Below are 18,837 nucleotides of genomic sequence, written 5' to 3' on the forward strand. Positions count from 1 at the left end.
CCAAAGATTGCTTAGGAATGACCTGTTCCGGACACAATGGTTATTTTACAAAAATTATACAATTTTTGTTATTTTTTCCAATAGAAATTAAATATTTTTCTACATTTTCTTCTTACTTATCTTTTTATTCATATAAAATGGTGACAAATGTCATATTTTGATAAATTTAATTACTCCCTCCGTCCCAAATTAATTGTCCACTTTTGACTTTTGAAGTCTTTTTTCTTCAATTTTGACCTTAAATATTTTTATTTGTGTTATATATTATTTGATAAAACTTATAACAATGAAAACACAATTAAAATACAATCCATTCATATATTTTGCATCAAGTATTATCTATCAAAAACAAAAATATTTATGTAACACCCCGTTTATTTAATAAATAAATTAGTTAATTACTAAAGGAATAGTAGCGCTAAAATAAATAATTATATAGCAAGGTGTTGGTCTCAAATAGCTAATTGTCAAAATTTTAGAAGTTTGGGGCTAAAAGTGTAAGTTTCGGATCAGATTTGTAAATATTTATAAAGGCGGGGACTACTTGGAAAATTAAGGGGACTTATTTTGGAGAGATTTTGGAGCTTAGGGGCTGAATGGTAACGATGGGACTAATTAAGAAAGGAACTGCGGGAGTAGGGGTGGGAAGAGTAAATATGGACTTAGATTGTAAAGATTAGAGATGGGAGGGGCTGGAAGTGTCAATCCTCATGAAGTTTGTATGAAACACAGGTATTAAACCCGTTACCTTCTCCATGCCAAACCCTAAACCTAGTTGCTATGTCTCAGCCGCCACCTTATCTTCTTCCCCCCAGCCGTCACCTCCTCGCCACCACTGAAGGATCATCGGAGCAGCCGCCACGTTCCGTTGCCGGTGAAGAAGAAGAGGCACGACGAGATCGGGAGAACGTGCTTTGTGGGTGCTCCTGCGGTTCGTGGGTGGTTCGCACACTCTCTCTTCTCGTCTCTACTCTTGCTGCCCCAGCCTACGTCACCGCCGTCATGTTGTTGTCGCCTCTGGTTGTTGCTCGTCGTCGAGAAAAGATGGTTGCGGGTTCGTTTCTATGATCGGTGTGGACTGCCGACTCGCACCTGTTCATGGCGGGGTTGTGTGGGTCGTTTCACGTATGGGAGTGTGTATCAAATCGTGTTTTGTGTGTGTTGTGTTGCTGCGTGACTGGAAGCCAAAAGGAATCACCGCCACCACCGTGAGGTGGTGGCTGCCGACGTGAAATCACCACTGCCACCGCCATATGCCACCGAATGGGTGGTTGGCTTCCCTTTTCCGAGTAAAGGAGTGAATATGTGCGTGTTTCAGTTTGTGTGTGTGTATGACTGAAGTCCTCGGAAATGGCATCACTACCACCATAGGGTGGTGGCTGCCGCCACGTGTCACCGCCGGCCACCACAAGGTGGTTATGAGTGTGTGTCTTTATCATTAGTGTGTGTGTGTTTATTTTGGAATTTGGTATTGTACATTATAATAAAAATGGAATAATGGAAAGAAAGTAAAAACCACCACCGTGAGGTGGTGGCTGCCGCCTCCTACCGCCACCGGCCGCCGTGTCGGGTGGCGGTGTGCTTGCCTCGTTGAGTTTGATTGTTTAGGGTGCTTGAAACCCTAATGGGCCTTGTAAGCCCTAATGGACCCTAATTGACCCAATAAAACCCTAATGGGCTTAATGATTTTCTAGTGGGCCTAATAGGCCCAATAAAGCCCTAATTGACGTAAAAGCCCAACAAAATGATAAATTGGCTAGTATTTGGGTTGGAAACCCTAATTAGGGTTTGGAAAACCTTAATGCCAATAAAACCCTAATTTGGGGAAGTAACCGGGACACACGAGAATTATTTAATAACTTGGAATATTAAATAATAATCATTGGCAAAGATTAATCTAAGCAATATTGGACTTAATGGATTAAGTCCTTAGATGATTAAGTCCTTAATGGGTTAAGTAGGAAACTTAACCCTAATCATCATTTTATGGGAAACCCTAATTTCGCTTGGGTTTATAATGGGCCTTGATGATTGGGTTATTAATGGGCCATCCAAACTCAAGCAATTGGACTAGAATAATTTAATGGGCCTAGGGTAAGGCCCATGTAAGGGGTATGGACTCAATCTGGAAAATTAGGCCATATAAGGGCCATAGTTTGGGCCTTAATGATTATATGATGTTGGGCCTTAGAATGAAACCATGTATAGGCCTGGGCCCAATTTGGAAAATTGGGCCATGTGTTGGGCTTTGATTCCTAATTGACCTTGGGCCTATGGATTGAGCCTTGGGCTTGAATAAGCCAAGCTTGGGATAATGTAGTAATTATCCAAAGAATGAACTTATGGTTATGTGTTGGGACCTAATTATTAATTGGGTGATGTTTTGATATTGACAAATCGGGATTCTATCATCCAACAGCTAGGGTTGTGTCTTCGGGACTTCAACAGTGTGAGGTGGGTTACCTTTTAGTAGAAGTGGGTCTAAGGCCACAATGTCGGCCCACTAGTAGGAGTTGTATGATAGATGATTGTCTTTGTGATAATCATCTAGGTTTGCTACTACCTGATACGTTTTATGTGTTAGTATGTTATGATGTTATGTGATAGTAGCTGTAGGGGAGATACTCCCCAAGATTACCGGTCAATAGGGCTGAAGGGGTAGTAATACCCAATTATGCTAGATAGATTATGATTATGTGATATATGTTATGTGGTAATAGCAGAGGGGTGAAATAGTCCCCGATGCCCGGTTGAAAGGACCGAAGGGGAGGCCAGCACCCATATATGCTAGGAAATGTCCGGTCGTAAGGACCGAAGGGGAGGCCGGCACCCAGATATGCTAGGCAATGTTCGGTCGAAAGGACCGAAGGGGTAGGTCGGGCACCCAGATATGTCTGGCAGTATGTATGTTTTATGTTTGTATGGTATGTGGTATGATGGGGGAACTTACTAAGCTTCGTGCTTACGGTTTTGAGTTTTGGTTTGAGGTACCTTGTTTTCAAAGGAAAGGAGCTGGCTCGATCACAACGCATCACACTATGTTTTCCGCACATAAGATCTTTAGGATTACACTCTGATATGGTTTTATGATAATATGTTTTGGTTATTGACATGAGATATTAATATGAATGTTTTTATACTGTTGATTTTATATAATAACTTAATTAAAACGAAATTTTTGGTCTTGAATTTTGGGATGTTACAATTTAAGGTCAAAGTTGAAGAACAAGGACTTCAAAAGTCAAATGTCGACAATTAACTTGGCTCGGAGGTAGTATATTTTAGGGCACTTGTCGTCATTTCAAATGGATAGGAAGATAATTATAAAGAAAGTAGAAGGATATTTAATTTTTCTTTTTCTAAATAGTTCATTTATTAGATTAGATTATTCAACTAATTTCCCTATATTTAAGGTTTCTTAACTTGATATAGTTAACTTATTTAGGAGAGATTTAGCTAAGTTAATTCTTAATATAATATTGCATACAAATTGAGGTTACTTATGAGGAAATGGCAGTAAACGTTATGTTTATCTGTTGATTTATAAACTAGTATACATAAATCTCTAATTGTATTCCATTGCGATATTGATATCATTCCACCATACTTATCACTTTCCTTGTATTTAGGATTTGGTGTGTGTGTGTGTGTGTGTGTATATATATATATATATATATATATATATATATATATATATATGTTATGTATTTTGTTGTTTTCCTATGAGAATATGTAATCTCATGTGTATAAATACAACCCACATCCGCCTCTTAATTGTGTCTATGCCCTTGCTATTCAAGAGGAACGTCATCAAACCCTTATCGCAAATCATGATCTTAATAAAACTGATGTTATGGCTTTTTTTGTGCAATCTGGTGGACAGGTAGCCCGACAACAAACATCCTCTCATCCAAAATGTAACCACTATGGATGGCTAGGTCATGATATTATTAAATGCTACGAACTTCGTGGATTTCCGAAAGGGTGGGTCCCACGAACAAGCGGTCGTGGTTCTATCACACCACAAGTAGCCGGACACGGGCGTGGACGTGGGTCATCTGGTGTTGCAAATGTTATCCAACACACCTATGTGAGTCCCCTTATGTATCTATTACTGATCAAGACAAGGATGCATTTGGTAATACTCTTACATCTAATCAGTAGAACTTAGTGTTGCAAATGTTTCAAACTATTGCTACACAATTAGGCTCTAACGAAAAAGAATATGGTAAGAATTTGTCTTGGGTTTTGGACATAGGGGCGTCCTATCACATGACACGAAATCACACTCTTTTACACAATCTAGTCTCTATACCTCCAGTTTCATTCAAACTACCTAAAAGTCAATTTGTTATTGCTCATTAAGAAGACTCTTTAGTGATTTCACCATTAGCTAAAATTAATCATGTTTTATACATTCCAACTCTGGACTGTAATTTTATTTCTTCTGCTCACTTAGCTTATGATGCAAATTGTCTTTTCATGCTTATTAAAGACTATGTGTTATTCAGGAACCCATTTCAAGGATGATGATTGGTGTGGGTTAGCAACAAGGCGGAGTCTAATGGCTTCTCATGATTGGAGATACTGGTCAAGTTTGTCATACTTCAGCTTCATTTACATCTGCTCTTGTTTGGCACCAACGACTTGGACATCCTTCGCCCCCCGTGTTTACATTCTTGTCTTTTTATCATAGTTCTAGTAATAAGGCATATAGTCATGAACCATGTGATGTTTGCTTCAAAGCAAAACAAACTCGCTCTTATTTTCCTTTAAGTAAAACTAAAGCTACTTCATTGTTTCATTTAATACATTGTGATGTTTGGAGGCCCTACAGTGTTCCTTCCACTACAGGAGCATCTTATTTTTTTTTGTTGGCTATTATGGATGATTACTCTTGTGCAACCTGGGTTTACTTAATGACATCAAAAAGTGATGTTGCTACAATAATCTAACAATTTTGTGTTATGGTCGGTACACAATTTCATGAGAAAGTCCAACGTCTTCGTTATGACAACGGAAGAGAATTCTCATGCCTACATAGTTTTCTTTCTGATCAAGGCATATTATTTGAAAACTCTTGCGTATACACACCACAATAAAATGGTCGTGAAACACCGTCATCTTCTCAATGTGGTGCGTGCTTTACCATTTCAAGCATGTCTTCCGGTTAAACTTTGGGGTGAATGTGTTCTTACTGTCTGTTATTTGATCAATAGAACCCCTAAACTGCTTCTAAATAACAAAAACCAATATCAATATTTATATTTCATTAGCCGTCATATCGACATATCAAGGTGTTTGGATGTCTTTGCTTTGCATCCAAGTTATCTAGATCGAAAGATAAATTTGATGCCCGTGGACTAAAATGCATCATTCTAGGATATCCACTTGGAAAACGCGATTGGAGGGTGTATGATTTTGCATATTATAATATTTTTCTATCTCACGATGTGGTCTTTTTCGAGGACAAATTCCCGTCAACAGCACGACACCTACCTTGTCATCCGTCACCCAGCCTGATCTCTTGCCTCCAACCGCTTATGAGGATGTGATAGCCTCCTTAACTTCGGCTCTTGTTTCAGAAAACTCACCTTCCCAAAATTCTTTACCTCCCGTTACCGACGACAAGGTAACTCTCCAGGTGCACCAGAAGCATGTCGAGGTACATGTACTCAACAACCATCTATTATACTTTGTGACTATGCTTGTAACAGTATGCAAGCCAGCTCTAACCCATGCCATCTCACATCCACGCCGCCCTTAGGCAAACCTTATCCTATTCCAGCTTATGTCTCAAATTCTAAATTTTGTAACACGCATGCCAAGTATTTAGCATTTGTAATTGCAGGGGATGAACCCTGTTCCTTCTCTGAGGCTATTAAATATTCTGAATGGTAGGATGCGATGAATGATGAGCTCACAACCCTTGAACAAAATAATACTTGGGTCTTTACCACTCTTCCTACTGATAAACGTGCTATTGGACAGTAGTGAATCTAGAACAAAAAATCATGTGGTTCCTAAATTAAGTGAAGCCAATAAAAAAAATCAACAAAACTTTTGGAGGTCGGGTCATGTACCTTAAAAGAACTAAACTGGTTCAATCGATCAAAAACGATCAGGCGCCACCGATTAAAAATTTTAAAAACCGATTGAAATATAAATGAAAAACTCATACCATTTAACGAAAAACTAGTTGATTATTAATCCATTGATAAAGCAACGAACAGAGAGTGAGAGGCTTTGGCATGTGCACTTCTTTTTATTAGAGCAACTTATTTATTTATTAATATTTTGAGAGTGCCGATTAAGAGTGGTTAACTTTTTGTTATCAATCCCATAATTTAAAATAACAAATTGCACCTAATAACTTATATTTTTCTTTTTTTAAAATGGGTTTTTAAGAAATATTTTTAAAAAACAAACTCAAGGTAGGTCCTCTATTTTTCTAAGATAGTTCATAATTTTTCTACTATATGCATTGTAAATGGAATTGAGAACTTAAGTAAGTCCTAGGACCTACCTAAGCCCTTGGTGGATACGCCCCTGCTATTGGATGTAAATGGGTTTACCGAATCAAATACAAATAGAATGGAGACATAAAGCTCTACAAAGCTCGTCTGGTTGTCCTTGGCAATAAACAACTCCCTGGTATTGATTTCACAGAGACCTTCGCTCCTACTGCGAAAATGGTGTCAGTTCGTGTTTTTCTTTAGGTAGCTACCATCAAATGTTGGAAATTACATCAAATGAACGTTCATAATGCTTTTCTCCATGGCGACTTGGAGGAAGATGTATATATGGCACATCCCGTTGCGTATTCTAATGCTCCGCCCTTTGTGTTTTTCTTTCGCTGCTCTTTGTGTTGTTCGATATTTGAAAGGTCATCCAGGCAAGGACTTCATCTTTCAAGTAATAGCTCATTGCGTCTATCTGCTTATTGTGACTCTGAAGGGATGTGTGTCCTATTACTCGTCGTTCTAACCGATTATTTCATTACAATTGGTCAATCTCCCATCTCTTGGAAGACGAAAAAGCAAGCAACTGCTCCCATTCTTCTGTCGAAGCCGAATAATGATTGATGGAAAACACATGTTGTGAAATACTTTGGCTCAAAGCATTACTTCAATCTCTCGGTGTTTCTCATACCGCCCCCGTTCATCTTTACTATAATAACACGTCAGCCCTACACATTGCTACTAATCCCGTGTTCCATGAATGCAAAAAATTACATAGAGATGACTATGATTTTATCCGTGATTATCGCAGGCAAAGTTGTTGCTGCTCATGTTTCCTCCTCACAACAACCCGCAGACATCTTCTTCAAAGCTTTCAGTTACACAACATTTCCATCATCTTTTATCCAAGTTGGGCATTCTTGATCCCATGTTCTAACTTAAAGAGGAGTATTGAGATATTGATATCATCCTCCGTACTTATCACTTTCCTTGTATTTAGGATTTGATATATATCTATTATGTATTTTGCTATTTTATGTGAGGATATGTAAACTCGTGTGTATATATAGCCCTTAAGAGGCATAATAAATCAACAAAAGATTCTGCAATCACGATTCTACCCTAATAAATGAAAATGACTTTGCCACATGTTCTTTTCTCATTCATTTGGACATATGGCATTTTTTAGAAATTTTAAATTTTTCTATTTTCCCCTTGTCATTTTATTGTATTTTTGATTTTATTAAATTAAAATCTGCATTTAATATATAAGGTAATATATATGTAAGGTATTTATTAGAAAATGGTTTATATATGTAATGTATCTAATGTATTAAAGTCTTATTAATTTTAATAATTCAAAAAATTTCTTATTTTTCTTATAAATTTAAAGTTTTCAAATTGTTAAAATTTTATATATATATATTTTTTAATAAACTCATTTAATATATGGGTCTCACACCTAGTGTTTTATATTCAATAATAAACTTATTCCAAAATCTAATGCAAAAATCCTCCATTTTTAAATTATTTTAATATTAAAATGTAGCAATAAAAATAGTGACAGAATTACAAGAATAAAAAATTGGACTTTATTCAAGATGATCATGAGGTCTAATCGACATGAAAATGGCCGCATACTGCCGTAGCATACGGTTGCTGCCCCCATCCACTTCCGTCACCGTCACTTGGTTGACCGCCCGTCGCACCCTCGCCACATACCGCCTCCACCCCAATTGTATGTTCACCGCCGCCCAAGTCCGCCAATTTGACGAGTAATACCTCGCCGTCCGCTTCAACCTCTCGTTCGCAAATTTGTACCGGAAATGATCCGTCACGTACCGGAGATGATTGGCGTCAAGCCCAAACGCTTCTGTGGGCTCCACACACGTGAATGTCGCAGAAGATGCCGGGAGCCTATTTATAAATGGGCGCCGGAGACACCAGGATAGAAGCTCGTCGCCTAAGTATCCGCCGGGATCCAGTATACTAGTGGCGACCACTCCTTTACTTAGGTTTTGGCTACTTTTTACACGCCCTCGAAGTATAAACACCATTCTTTGCACAGGATCACCCTCTCTTATGATCTAGGGTTCACAAAACCCCAAATTAGAAACCAAAAATAAATATTATAAGAAAAAAGAAAAATAAGGGCTAATGCAAGAGTTCGTTACTTACCTATAGAAAGTAGGTTGCTATCAACATTAAAATTTAAAGTAAATTGCCATAACTTGAAAAACTACTTTTAGTTGCTTCTTGTAAATACTATAAATGTATTTCACCAAATTCCCATCTATAGCAACAATTAAGATCATCGGCTGTTATAATCATGAATACTTTGGTTTTAGGTTTGCTATTATAATAAAATTCAAATACATCACCATAATTATGAATTTTGGTGAAGAAGGATACTATTTCTTGCAATTAATATAAAAACAAAAAAGTAAACTTAACGATGTGATCAATGGACAAATGGCAAAAGTTTAATATGGTGTAATCACGATACCTTTTCATCCTTGGAGAATACTAGCGGTTTAATGCGATCACAAATGTTGTCGAGTATCAAGTTGTCTAAATTATGGAACAAGGGTACCTGAGAACGATTAAAAACAGATTAGAAACATTGGATTGTGTCCAAGAAGTCTTGGATTATGTAAAAGAAATGTATGATTCACCATTCGAATGAGGTCTAGACAAAGAAAGCGCTTAATATCGCGTCTAAGGCCTTCGGGTAAGTCTTTAATCAATTCCATCTCATCTTCACCTCCCATCAATGCCCAATTTTGGCGTTCATAATGACGAACTCTTTGTCTAAGAAGTGATGGTAATTGTCTCCTCTTCATCCACCATTCCATATCGCGACACCGCAGTTGCATTTTCCTCTTTTTTGCCATAACAGCGTGCAAGAATACCTATGGCAAAACAACTCTTCTTAGTTACAAAAAATTCTCATTTTATACTTGTCTATATGCTACGTTTGTTACATGGGACATGAATGGACCGTAATAAAGGGGACTTGACAAGTTTTCTAGGACTAATTGTCATGATGAGGATGAGAAGGGCATTTTCGTCTTTTTGCATAGATGAGAGATAATGAGGATGTCCCTATTCCCACCTTTTAAGCGGGACAAAATAATATTTTTTTTTCTGTTAACATCAATATCAATTCCCATTTCAATGCATTTCAACGCAGCATAACATGTTAACAAACGATGCCTTAAGGCTAACAAGATCAAAGTGAGATGGGAGTTTACCTGAATATTACCGATTAACAACGTGAAGAGCATCAAGCCACTTAACACAACACAAATACTAAACATCACTTCGACCCAATGACTCGTGGGCTCGAGATCATTTCCAAACGTACTGCAATCGAAACATCGCATATTATGTTTCCAACATCATTATTCATTAAGAAAGCAAAACCAAATCTATACTTTGTATTTACCTAAGGCTCATGAGACCCCAAAAGATGGGATAAAGAATCTTGACAGTGAGCGAGTTGCTTGAAATTACGGGAAGTGCCCATCGATAAATGCCATAGTGGTAAGGGCCATTTACATCTAAACACAAGGGCTTTCTTACCAAACCCATGGTTGAGTTTCCAGCACAACGGTCTCCCAACGTTCCCTCAGGCAACAAAAATTGGTAGCAAATCTCATCCGCACAAGACAAAGAAAGATTACACACAGTTTTCTTGTTACATTGTTGCCTTAGGCACAAAACCACCCGTTGTATTGCCAAAACATACCAACATCCACCCGCAACCTGTTACATAATAACAACAAGCACAAAGATTGAGTTTAAAAAGAAACGTGATCTAAGACCATGTCTTTGTGAACTATATATAGAAATGTTTCTAGATATTGTAATGGAAATAGAATATAAAGAAAATGGTACATACGTGAGAAGCGATGAAGTATGCAATGAGATTAAGAGCAAAACCCCACCAAATGGTTCCGAATATGTAGCCAGTGACTTTTGCCATCCTTCTCATTAGCGAGATCGAGTGATAGACTTTTGGTAGGTATTGGAAGACAAAAAGAAGCAAAAGAGTCGTCATAATTTCCTTTATCCGCTCTTCTCGGATTAGTTTTGGCACCACTAACCAAAATACAGCCTGAAAAATATGTACGATTTACTATTAGTATATTAACCAAAGAATCGAGTGAAATGAGAAAGTTGTGTATGATAAATGGAAGCCAATAATATGAATATTAATTATAACTTATACATTTTAAATTATTGTATATATACAATGCTTAATTTATGATGAAATTCCATGAATTCAAGTTATTTAATCTTTTAGAAAGTATTGGAAATATTTAATCTTTAAGAAAGCATACAAGGATGATACAAAGCTAGAAGTGAATCATATGAAGGTGGGTTCTTTCAATGTGCTTTACATGTCGAATATAATGTACAAAGATGACTAACAAACAAAAATATTGTAATGTGAATATATATATTTATAATTATGTATTACTTTACATCAAAAATAGTAAATACAAGTCCTTGTGGTTGCTACTCAATCGTCCGCGGAATTAGTCCATGTTTTGAAAAATTGATACGGATAGTCCTTATATACCATAATATTATGGCTATGGACTTGGTCTACATTAGTCATCATTTTCTCTAATCTCTATACTTGAACCTTATAGTAAAATAAAAGTATGAAAACTATAAGACGAGGGTATTATGTCCTTTTCAGTCAAAGTCTATGGGCCATTATTGATAATTATCAAACTATTTTCACTGACTTCACTCGTACATTTGCCATTGTCTTTTTATGGTAAAGGTTAATTTTAGTATAGAATCCAAACAAACAAGTGAGCAAACCGGGTAAAAGATGAATACAGTAGAAATATTAAATTGGATGTAAAGAATCTATAAAAAGGGTTTTAAAAGAGACAGCACATTGATATAATTAATAATAATGTACCTATTTACATGAGATCAATATTAGTGTTGCACTTTTAACCATTTCTAGTAATCATATATTTTAACCCTACGTTTGAGGCTTTTAAAAGAACAAAACAAAAGCTTTGAAAACATTTCTTTGACATTATATACATTTATATCGTGTATATTTTATTGATTTATATTGTATAATGAATTTGTGTAAATTTAATATGATAATTAAATGATAAACTTGATTACCTGTGGGACCGGGAGTATGACAAATGCATCGTACCAGAACCCTTTGAGTGACCGGACATAGTGTGACGAGATAGACTGTGGGTCCCACACAAGCTTCCCACATCCAACCACCAATGACTCACGTGACACGTAAGCCACCCGAAACTGCAACCACATGTGAAGAAGATGGACGGCGTCGACTAGCGTCCGGACTACCGCCACCACGGCCGCCAGCGCACCGTCCATGTACAGGCATGGAACACCACCGCGGCCAATGGATAGCGTGTAGAAAAATAGAGGGTCGACGGCCAACGCCATGCCGCGAGCCAGCAGGAAGAATCTGTTCCATCTCTGCACTCGTTTGCTCCGGGGGTCGTACACGCGGCTGAGGAACCCCGAGGATCGGCGTCTCTGACCACCGTTGGAGGAGCCGTTTGGGATAATTTTGGAGCCGGGGCGGTCGCGGATGGGAACGAGAGAAGAGCCGGCGGAAGCCTCCCATTCTGGTTGATGAGCGTGGTCGCATCTGGTGGAGTGGAAGACGGGAACGCCTACTTGGGTGCAGGTGTAGCATTCTGTTGAGTTTGAAATAGGGTCGTCTTCCTCCAGTTCGTCTGCACTGTCGGAAGAGTTAGTCCGACGGAATATTCGAAAGAAAGAAGACATTGGGTAAGGGTAACCATGGAAGGGGAATAATGGTGTGTAATGATAAGAGAGAGAGAGAGAGAGAGAGAGAGAGAGAGAGAGAGAGAGAGAGAGAGAGAGAGATTATGTATGGTGATGGTTGATGGTTGATGAGTTCGATAGAAGCACTGAGCAGCCGACTTGAAATTTCTATAGATATAAACGTCTTTAATCTTTAAATATTTAAGGGTAAATTACATAAATGGTCCATCGTAATTTTCAGGTTTGGCCTTAATTTTTTTTTTAATTAGAATAATCCTAAAGTTTGTTTTTTTTCGGAGTTGGTCTCTAACAAGAAGTTTTTGCAACATATGGACTAGTTTGTGTCAAAGCATTAACTACACCAAATTGAGATAACTACCACATGTGTTTTTCTTAAGATGTTGTTCATTTCAGAGTCATGTTCATTTCAGAGTAAAAAATATGAAGCGTTTAATGAGGTAAAAAACATTATCATCAACTTGCAATTCGATAGAAGGAAACTTGTAACCAAATCCATGTGTTTCAGTTTTGACCTGTAACAAAAACTCTCTTGCAGTTTTAGGGCTTTGATTCAACGAACGATCAAAATTAGGGATGCTAAAATTGATGTCAAGCCTTCATCCAATGGATCTTCCTTTTCAACTGTGACAAGTTTTCTCTTTAGTTCTTTTCTTTTTAAAACAAAATTTTAAATAGCATACCTGGATTTGGATGAGGAAGTGATAGTGCACAATGACGATTTTCTAAGTGTGATAAACAAGATGGTGGGTGTGAAAGTCATTGGCTGACATTTTGAATGTAATGTTGGTGAGAGAAGAAAGGTATTAGATGTTGGGTGTGAAGGTCTAAAAATGGTTGACTCTCTGATTATGGTGGCTGCGAGAGGTTGCAGATGGTGGGTATGAGCTGACTAGAGAAGAGAGGAAAGAAAACGAGGTTTAGATGGAGAAGATGATAGGGAACAACTATCATAATAAGCCCTAACACCTTGTTCCCGAGCTTAATTTAAAGGAAAGAAAAGAAAAGAAGAGAAATATGGAGAAAATAAAGGAAGGGAAAGGAAAGTAAAGTGTATTTTTCTGTCCCCAGTTCGAGAGAAAGGAAAGAAAAATTATTTTTCTTTGTGTTCCCGAGTTGGAGGGAAAAGAAATGAAAACAAAAAGTGAACAATTATACTCTTGTCATTTTTTTTCCATAATTTCAAATATATACCACATGATTCTCTTGAAAACAAAATTATGACTAAACTGTTTTTTTATTTTGCCAACTGCTTCCTACCTCTCGACTTCTTTACTTATTTTTTTTACATGATTACTTATATAAAAATCATTAACGCATAATTCATTATTAATCACAATTCTAGTATGTTCTTCATATGTATTAATTTTTCAAACAAAACCAATATAAAGTGGAACAGAACTCAATAAACCCAAAATGCATAAGCTGATACATAACATGAAGTCAACGCAAGAATAATCAAAAAATTCATAAGAAACCAATTTAAAGTCAATGCCAGAATAATCAAACAAATTCCAATGTATGAACTCAAACCAAAAACCAAAAAGTATGAACTGAAAGTGATAAAAAAAATAAAAAAAACTGTCATCCTAAGTAAGTCATTTACTTGCACCCATCATTTTTTTTTCAGCAAACATTTTCGTATTTTAAATGGAAATCTAAATAATGTCCCCGCATTAGATTAATTTCGCGACAAAAACATGAGAGCTTCTGCTAATTCATCGGGTTCCAAATCCATCGGCTCTAAATCTTTATATCACCAGTATAAACCCGATGATGAGAGTTTTCGAAGATTTTGTTACCTTCCCTTATAGAAGAAACCACATCTTTAATTGCAGTCATAATAAACTTTTCAAACGACTCAGGTTCTGGTTCAACTTCATCTTCATCTTCAATTTCATGTTTCCTTTTTTTTACTTTTGTACTCCTTAGAACTTGAATTTTGCACCGGTGAAAAAAATGTAGGAGATAACACTTGAATACATCATCATCATCATCATTTTTCTGTTGTTTCTCAAGTGTTATGTCATTTCTTGCTAGTAACTCATCCACTTCTTCAATTTTTTATACATTGATATCGCTAGTCCTGTTCGATCGAGCATTCTTCTATGACGGGGTTTCAGCATGCACCCTTGAAGCTCTATATGTCGCAAATAAAGCTATCATTTCATCGTAGTTTGGTATTTTTTTTGGACTTCAATGAAATTTCCTCAGGCTTTGACTGTAACACACAATCCCAAATATAATTATTATTAAGAAAAATAACATAAATGTATGCAAACTAAGTAAAATGCAATACAAAAACTTACATTAAGTAGGTTGGACCACACTTCCTCGTTCGCTTCAATTAGTTGTTTTTCAGAACAACTGAACCCACTCAATGAAGTTCTGCGAAACATGTCATACCATTGCGAAAAACCTGATTTTAAAGTTTTCAAATGATTCTTTAAATGATTTTTTTGTAAACTCTTCCCAAAGTTTTGATTATGCTCCTCCAGCATGTTGGTGTACGCTTGTGGGATAAAACTCCCACTAATCCTTAATCCTTTCTCTTGTTGTGTCAACATAGCTTTAATAAAACAATAATCTATCCAATATGTCCATTTTATTTGTTCTTTCTTACTAACTTGTTCTTCCTTGATCATTATGACCTACATAACATCGTAAATAAACGAACCATGCATTGATAACATAAATCAAATTTAGTAAATAACACGCTCAAAAGATAAATAACACAAATAAAGTCAAACGCTAATGATCCATACAAAATCAATTCAAACACTAACGATCCATACAAAATCAAATTGAAATGCTATAATAGAAAACGAGTAGCTAAATTGACATTTCTATCTCATGGTTTGGATTCGGTAAGTAATCATTTCATGTTTGATTTGCAATTAAGTTCCTCATTCGTTCTGCCACAACATTACCCTCACTTGTCTTTCTTATATTATGTCGTACTTCCTCTATTGGTTCATTTAACATCTCTTGTAGTACCTCATCTTCAAGATTTTTGTCTCAATCTTCTTATAACAGAAATTTATGTAAAATACAACATGCCAAGAAATTTTCTGATTGTGTCTCACAAGAATAAAAAGGTTCTTGTGTACTTTTAATGATAGGAAACCTTCTCTTTAGAACACCAAATGCCTATTCTATAGCGTTACGTAATGAATCATGGCGGAGATTACGAGCAGAAATACTCTTTCAAATGATAACTGACACAATGATATGGTGTCATTAATGTAGTTGTATGAGGCAAAGAAACATCTACGAAACAATATCGGCTTACAAATAAGTTGTAATTAGTTACTTATTAAAAATTAGATAAAACATTAGAGTAATTTTGGTATTAAAAGTTTACCCATTAGAAATACTAGTTTATGTTGGGGTGCAAAGTTATGCATGAATGACTTTGTAATGGTTTGACTCTTGTATACCCACTTTTATGCGGTAGTGATTCCTTATGACATGAGATATATATATATATATATATATATATATATATATATATATATATATATAGAGAGAGAGAGAGAGAGAGAAAGATACATGTAAACACCTTTATATATAGTGGATTTCATACCACTTGTAGAGGTGTGCTTGAGACATGTAACATTGAGAGTGTTAGTGTGACCTATTTATTTGTCTAGATCTAGCTTATACTTTTTTGTAACACCTTTCATGATTGAATACATCTCTTAGACACCCAAATCATCGTGTTCTTTGTGTTCATTTTAATTCCGCATGCCAAATCAATCCTCTTAATTCACATCATTTGGTATCAGAGCGGGTCATCGAAGATCAAAGCGATTTTTTTGAAGAAACAGTTCTCGGTTTGGCTACATTCAACACAATTGGAACGTTTATGGTGATTTTCTCAATGATCTCTCTAAATCTCTTTGATTCATGCTTGCGTTCTTAAATTTTTGATCATTTTGACTCATTGGATCATTTTTTTTTGTAAAACTCATTTGTTATGATCCAATAATTTTTTTATTGATCAAGCCCGATCCAATCCTATTCTTTTGTTTGATTCGATTCTCAATTTGCGACTGTTCATTTGAATCAAGAATTAGCCTAAAATCATATTAGATCCATTATTGTTCATGTTTGTTTTTAAGCCCAAATTTTTTTTGGTTAAGATCTGATATCATTAATCATTACTGTTCATCAATTTTGAGCCCAAAATGTATTTCGATAAGATATCTTGAAATTATGAGCCTAATAATTCATTAAATTCGTTCAATACATATGAGCTATTGTTCATCGTTCGTCGTCATCATACGCATTCTTAGTTGTACGTTTGGATAAGATTTTATCGAATTATAGTCAATTGTTCTTGAGTTTTGGTCTTGTTTCCATGCTTTTGTCAATTTATTAAGAGTTTTTTTTGTTAATCTGAACTTCTGAATCGATTGGATGTGTTTTATTCTATTATAAATCAAGAATGATCAAGTTGAAGTGTATAAATCGTTAAAATTGCTTCTTTGATTTTGATGAATATGGCCAAGAACACTTGAATGTGATGAAGAACAGTGAAACAATCACATTTTTATCTAAAATTTGATGTTAGATTCATCAATTTCGTGTTTGTTGATCTTTGATTTCGAAAAGTCAAACTATGAAAAAGTCAAAAACTTGATTCTTAAGTGATGAATCTATGAATTGAAGGTTGGAATCATTTGATACAAGTTGAACATTGGCTCTAGATGTCAAAATAATGTTTGATTTGGGGTTTAATTTCAAAAATTAGTTGAGTTTTTGTTCTTGACATCGAAGGCTAGGCATGAGTGTCGTTCGATAGTTAAATGATGATTAGGAAATCGAATCCTTTATGGCCAATATTGATGTCGAATGAAGGAGACTTGATATTCAAATGAGTTAATTTTTGACATCGACGTTCCAATAGATTTGGTTTTGGTATCCAATGACATTTACTGGTTGTGGCTTAAGAACAAAGGAGTGGGTTTGTGGTCAACAGAAAATTTTTTGGAATCGTTATGCTATTAATTCACATCACTGATCAAGGAAAACTGGTACGGAAGGTGATCTCAACTCAAATTTCGACATCACTTCCTGTTTCTGTAACAATCACATGTAACATCCCGAGTCCCAGGTATATTATTTAATCAATTTCATTCATTTTGGCAGGGAAACTCGACAAGTTGGGAGCACCAACTCGCCGAGTAGAGAGTGTAATGGCCGCGAGATTTTAGAGTCTACTCGATGAGTCGGAGGACCCTGACTCGACGAGTAGGAATTGGGTGAGAAAACCCTAATTTTCAGGGTTTGTATCCTATTTAAAAGACCTTAATCCCTCATTTCCACTTCCCTTATCATTCTAACCCTCTTTGAGAAACCCTAATCGTGTGTATAAGAGAGAGAGAGAGAGAGAGAGAGAGAGGAGCTAACTTTGGGTGTTTTAGTGCATATTTGGAAGGAGGGTGAAGAGCATCAAACCTTGAAACAAGAAGAGGCTTGTGGATCAAGTGTTTCTCTATGCTAACTTTAGTTTGGAAGTAAAAAGCTACCACCTTGAGCATTTCTTTTGATAGATCTCTTTCTAGAGAGTTGTAGGGATTTTCCCCTTATCTTGTGGTTCCTGAGTTGCTGGAGCTTGTCATGAAGTTGAGACTCCAGATCTGGACAAAAGAAGGTCCCATGAGCCCAAAGATCCAAGCTTTATCAAGATTTGGGCAAGTCTCCATGCATGAAACCCTTTATGGAGCTTGTTTTGGAATTTTAAGCCCTAGATGCCATGCATGAACGTAAAGCTTGTAGCTTTACATGATAAGTGAACCTTAGAAGGCTAGATGCAAAGTATGATACATCACTTCTACCGAAAAATGGCTGAATGAGGAAATGGTCTGGAGGGACTCGACGAGTCGGTGAGCTGACTCGACGAGTTAGTTAGGATTTTCCCGGACGAGTCTGGACATGTGTAACTCAACGAGTTAATGAGACAACTCGACGTGTTAAGTTGGATTTTCACGACATTTCTGAGGAAACGAGGGAACTCGATGAGTCACATAGATGCACTCGACGAGTTGGGTCAATAAGGACTGTTGACTCGAGTGTTGACTTCTGTTGACTTTTAGGATTTGGTCAAGACTTGGATTATGGAGACCATGGAGGGGTAAAATGGTCTTTTACCCATTGCAAGAGCTAGAGAGAGGGGTTAAGTGAATTTATTTAGAGTTGTGCTTACAAATGTTAATTAGTGATGATTATGACATGTAGGCGGGGATTAGACCGTTCGAGGGATACGAGGTTTACTTGGTTGCTTACGAGGCGAGTCTTCTTATTATACTTACCATGAGTGGTAACTATATGTGACCGGGGGTCTTGTATGCTATTATTGAGTATTGTAATATCATGCATTATGTCTTCGTGATTTATGTTGTGTATTATTCTAAGCCTTATTGAGTTAGGACCGGAGGGTCCAACCCTTGTTGTGGGACCGGAGGGGTCTTCATTGAGATATAGCCATGGGAGGCTAATGAGATATGTGTGGTATTTTGGGGAACTCACAAAGCTTTGTGCTCATTGG

General features: G+C 36.6%; 1 protein-coding gene across 1 annotated transcript; it reads right to left on the reverse strand.

Annotated features, from left to right (window-relative positions):
* Positions 1 to 7,962: 7,962 nt before the first annotated feature.
* Positions 7,963 to 12,407, reverse strand: LOC111880135 (cyclic nucleotide-gated ion channel 2). The gene is made up of 7 exons (XM_023876536.3): positions 11,622 to 12,407; positions 10,366 to 10,581; positions 9,910 to 10,229; positions 9,716 to 9,827; positions 9,137 to 9,373; positions 8,968 to 9,054; positions 7,963 to 8,548 (listed from the first exon to the last, which is right to left on the reverse strand). The coding sequence occupies exons 1-7, from the start codon at positions 12,264 to 12,266 to the stop codon at positions 8,054 to 8,056; spliced, it is 2,112 nt and encodes a 703-aa protein (XP_023732304.1). The 5' UTR covers positions 12,267 to 12,407; the 3' UTR covers positions 7,963 to 8,053.
* Positions 12,408 to 18,837: the final 6,430 nt, after the last annotated feature.

Source organism: Lactuca sativa, chromosome 9 (genome assembly GCF_002870075.4).
Source record: "Lactuca sativa cultivar Salinas chromosome 9, Lsat_Salinas_v11, whole genome shotgun sequence".
Lineage (NCBI taxonomy): Eukaryota > Viridiplantae > Streptophyta > Magnoliopsida > Asterales > Asteraceae > Lactuca > Lactuca sativa.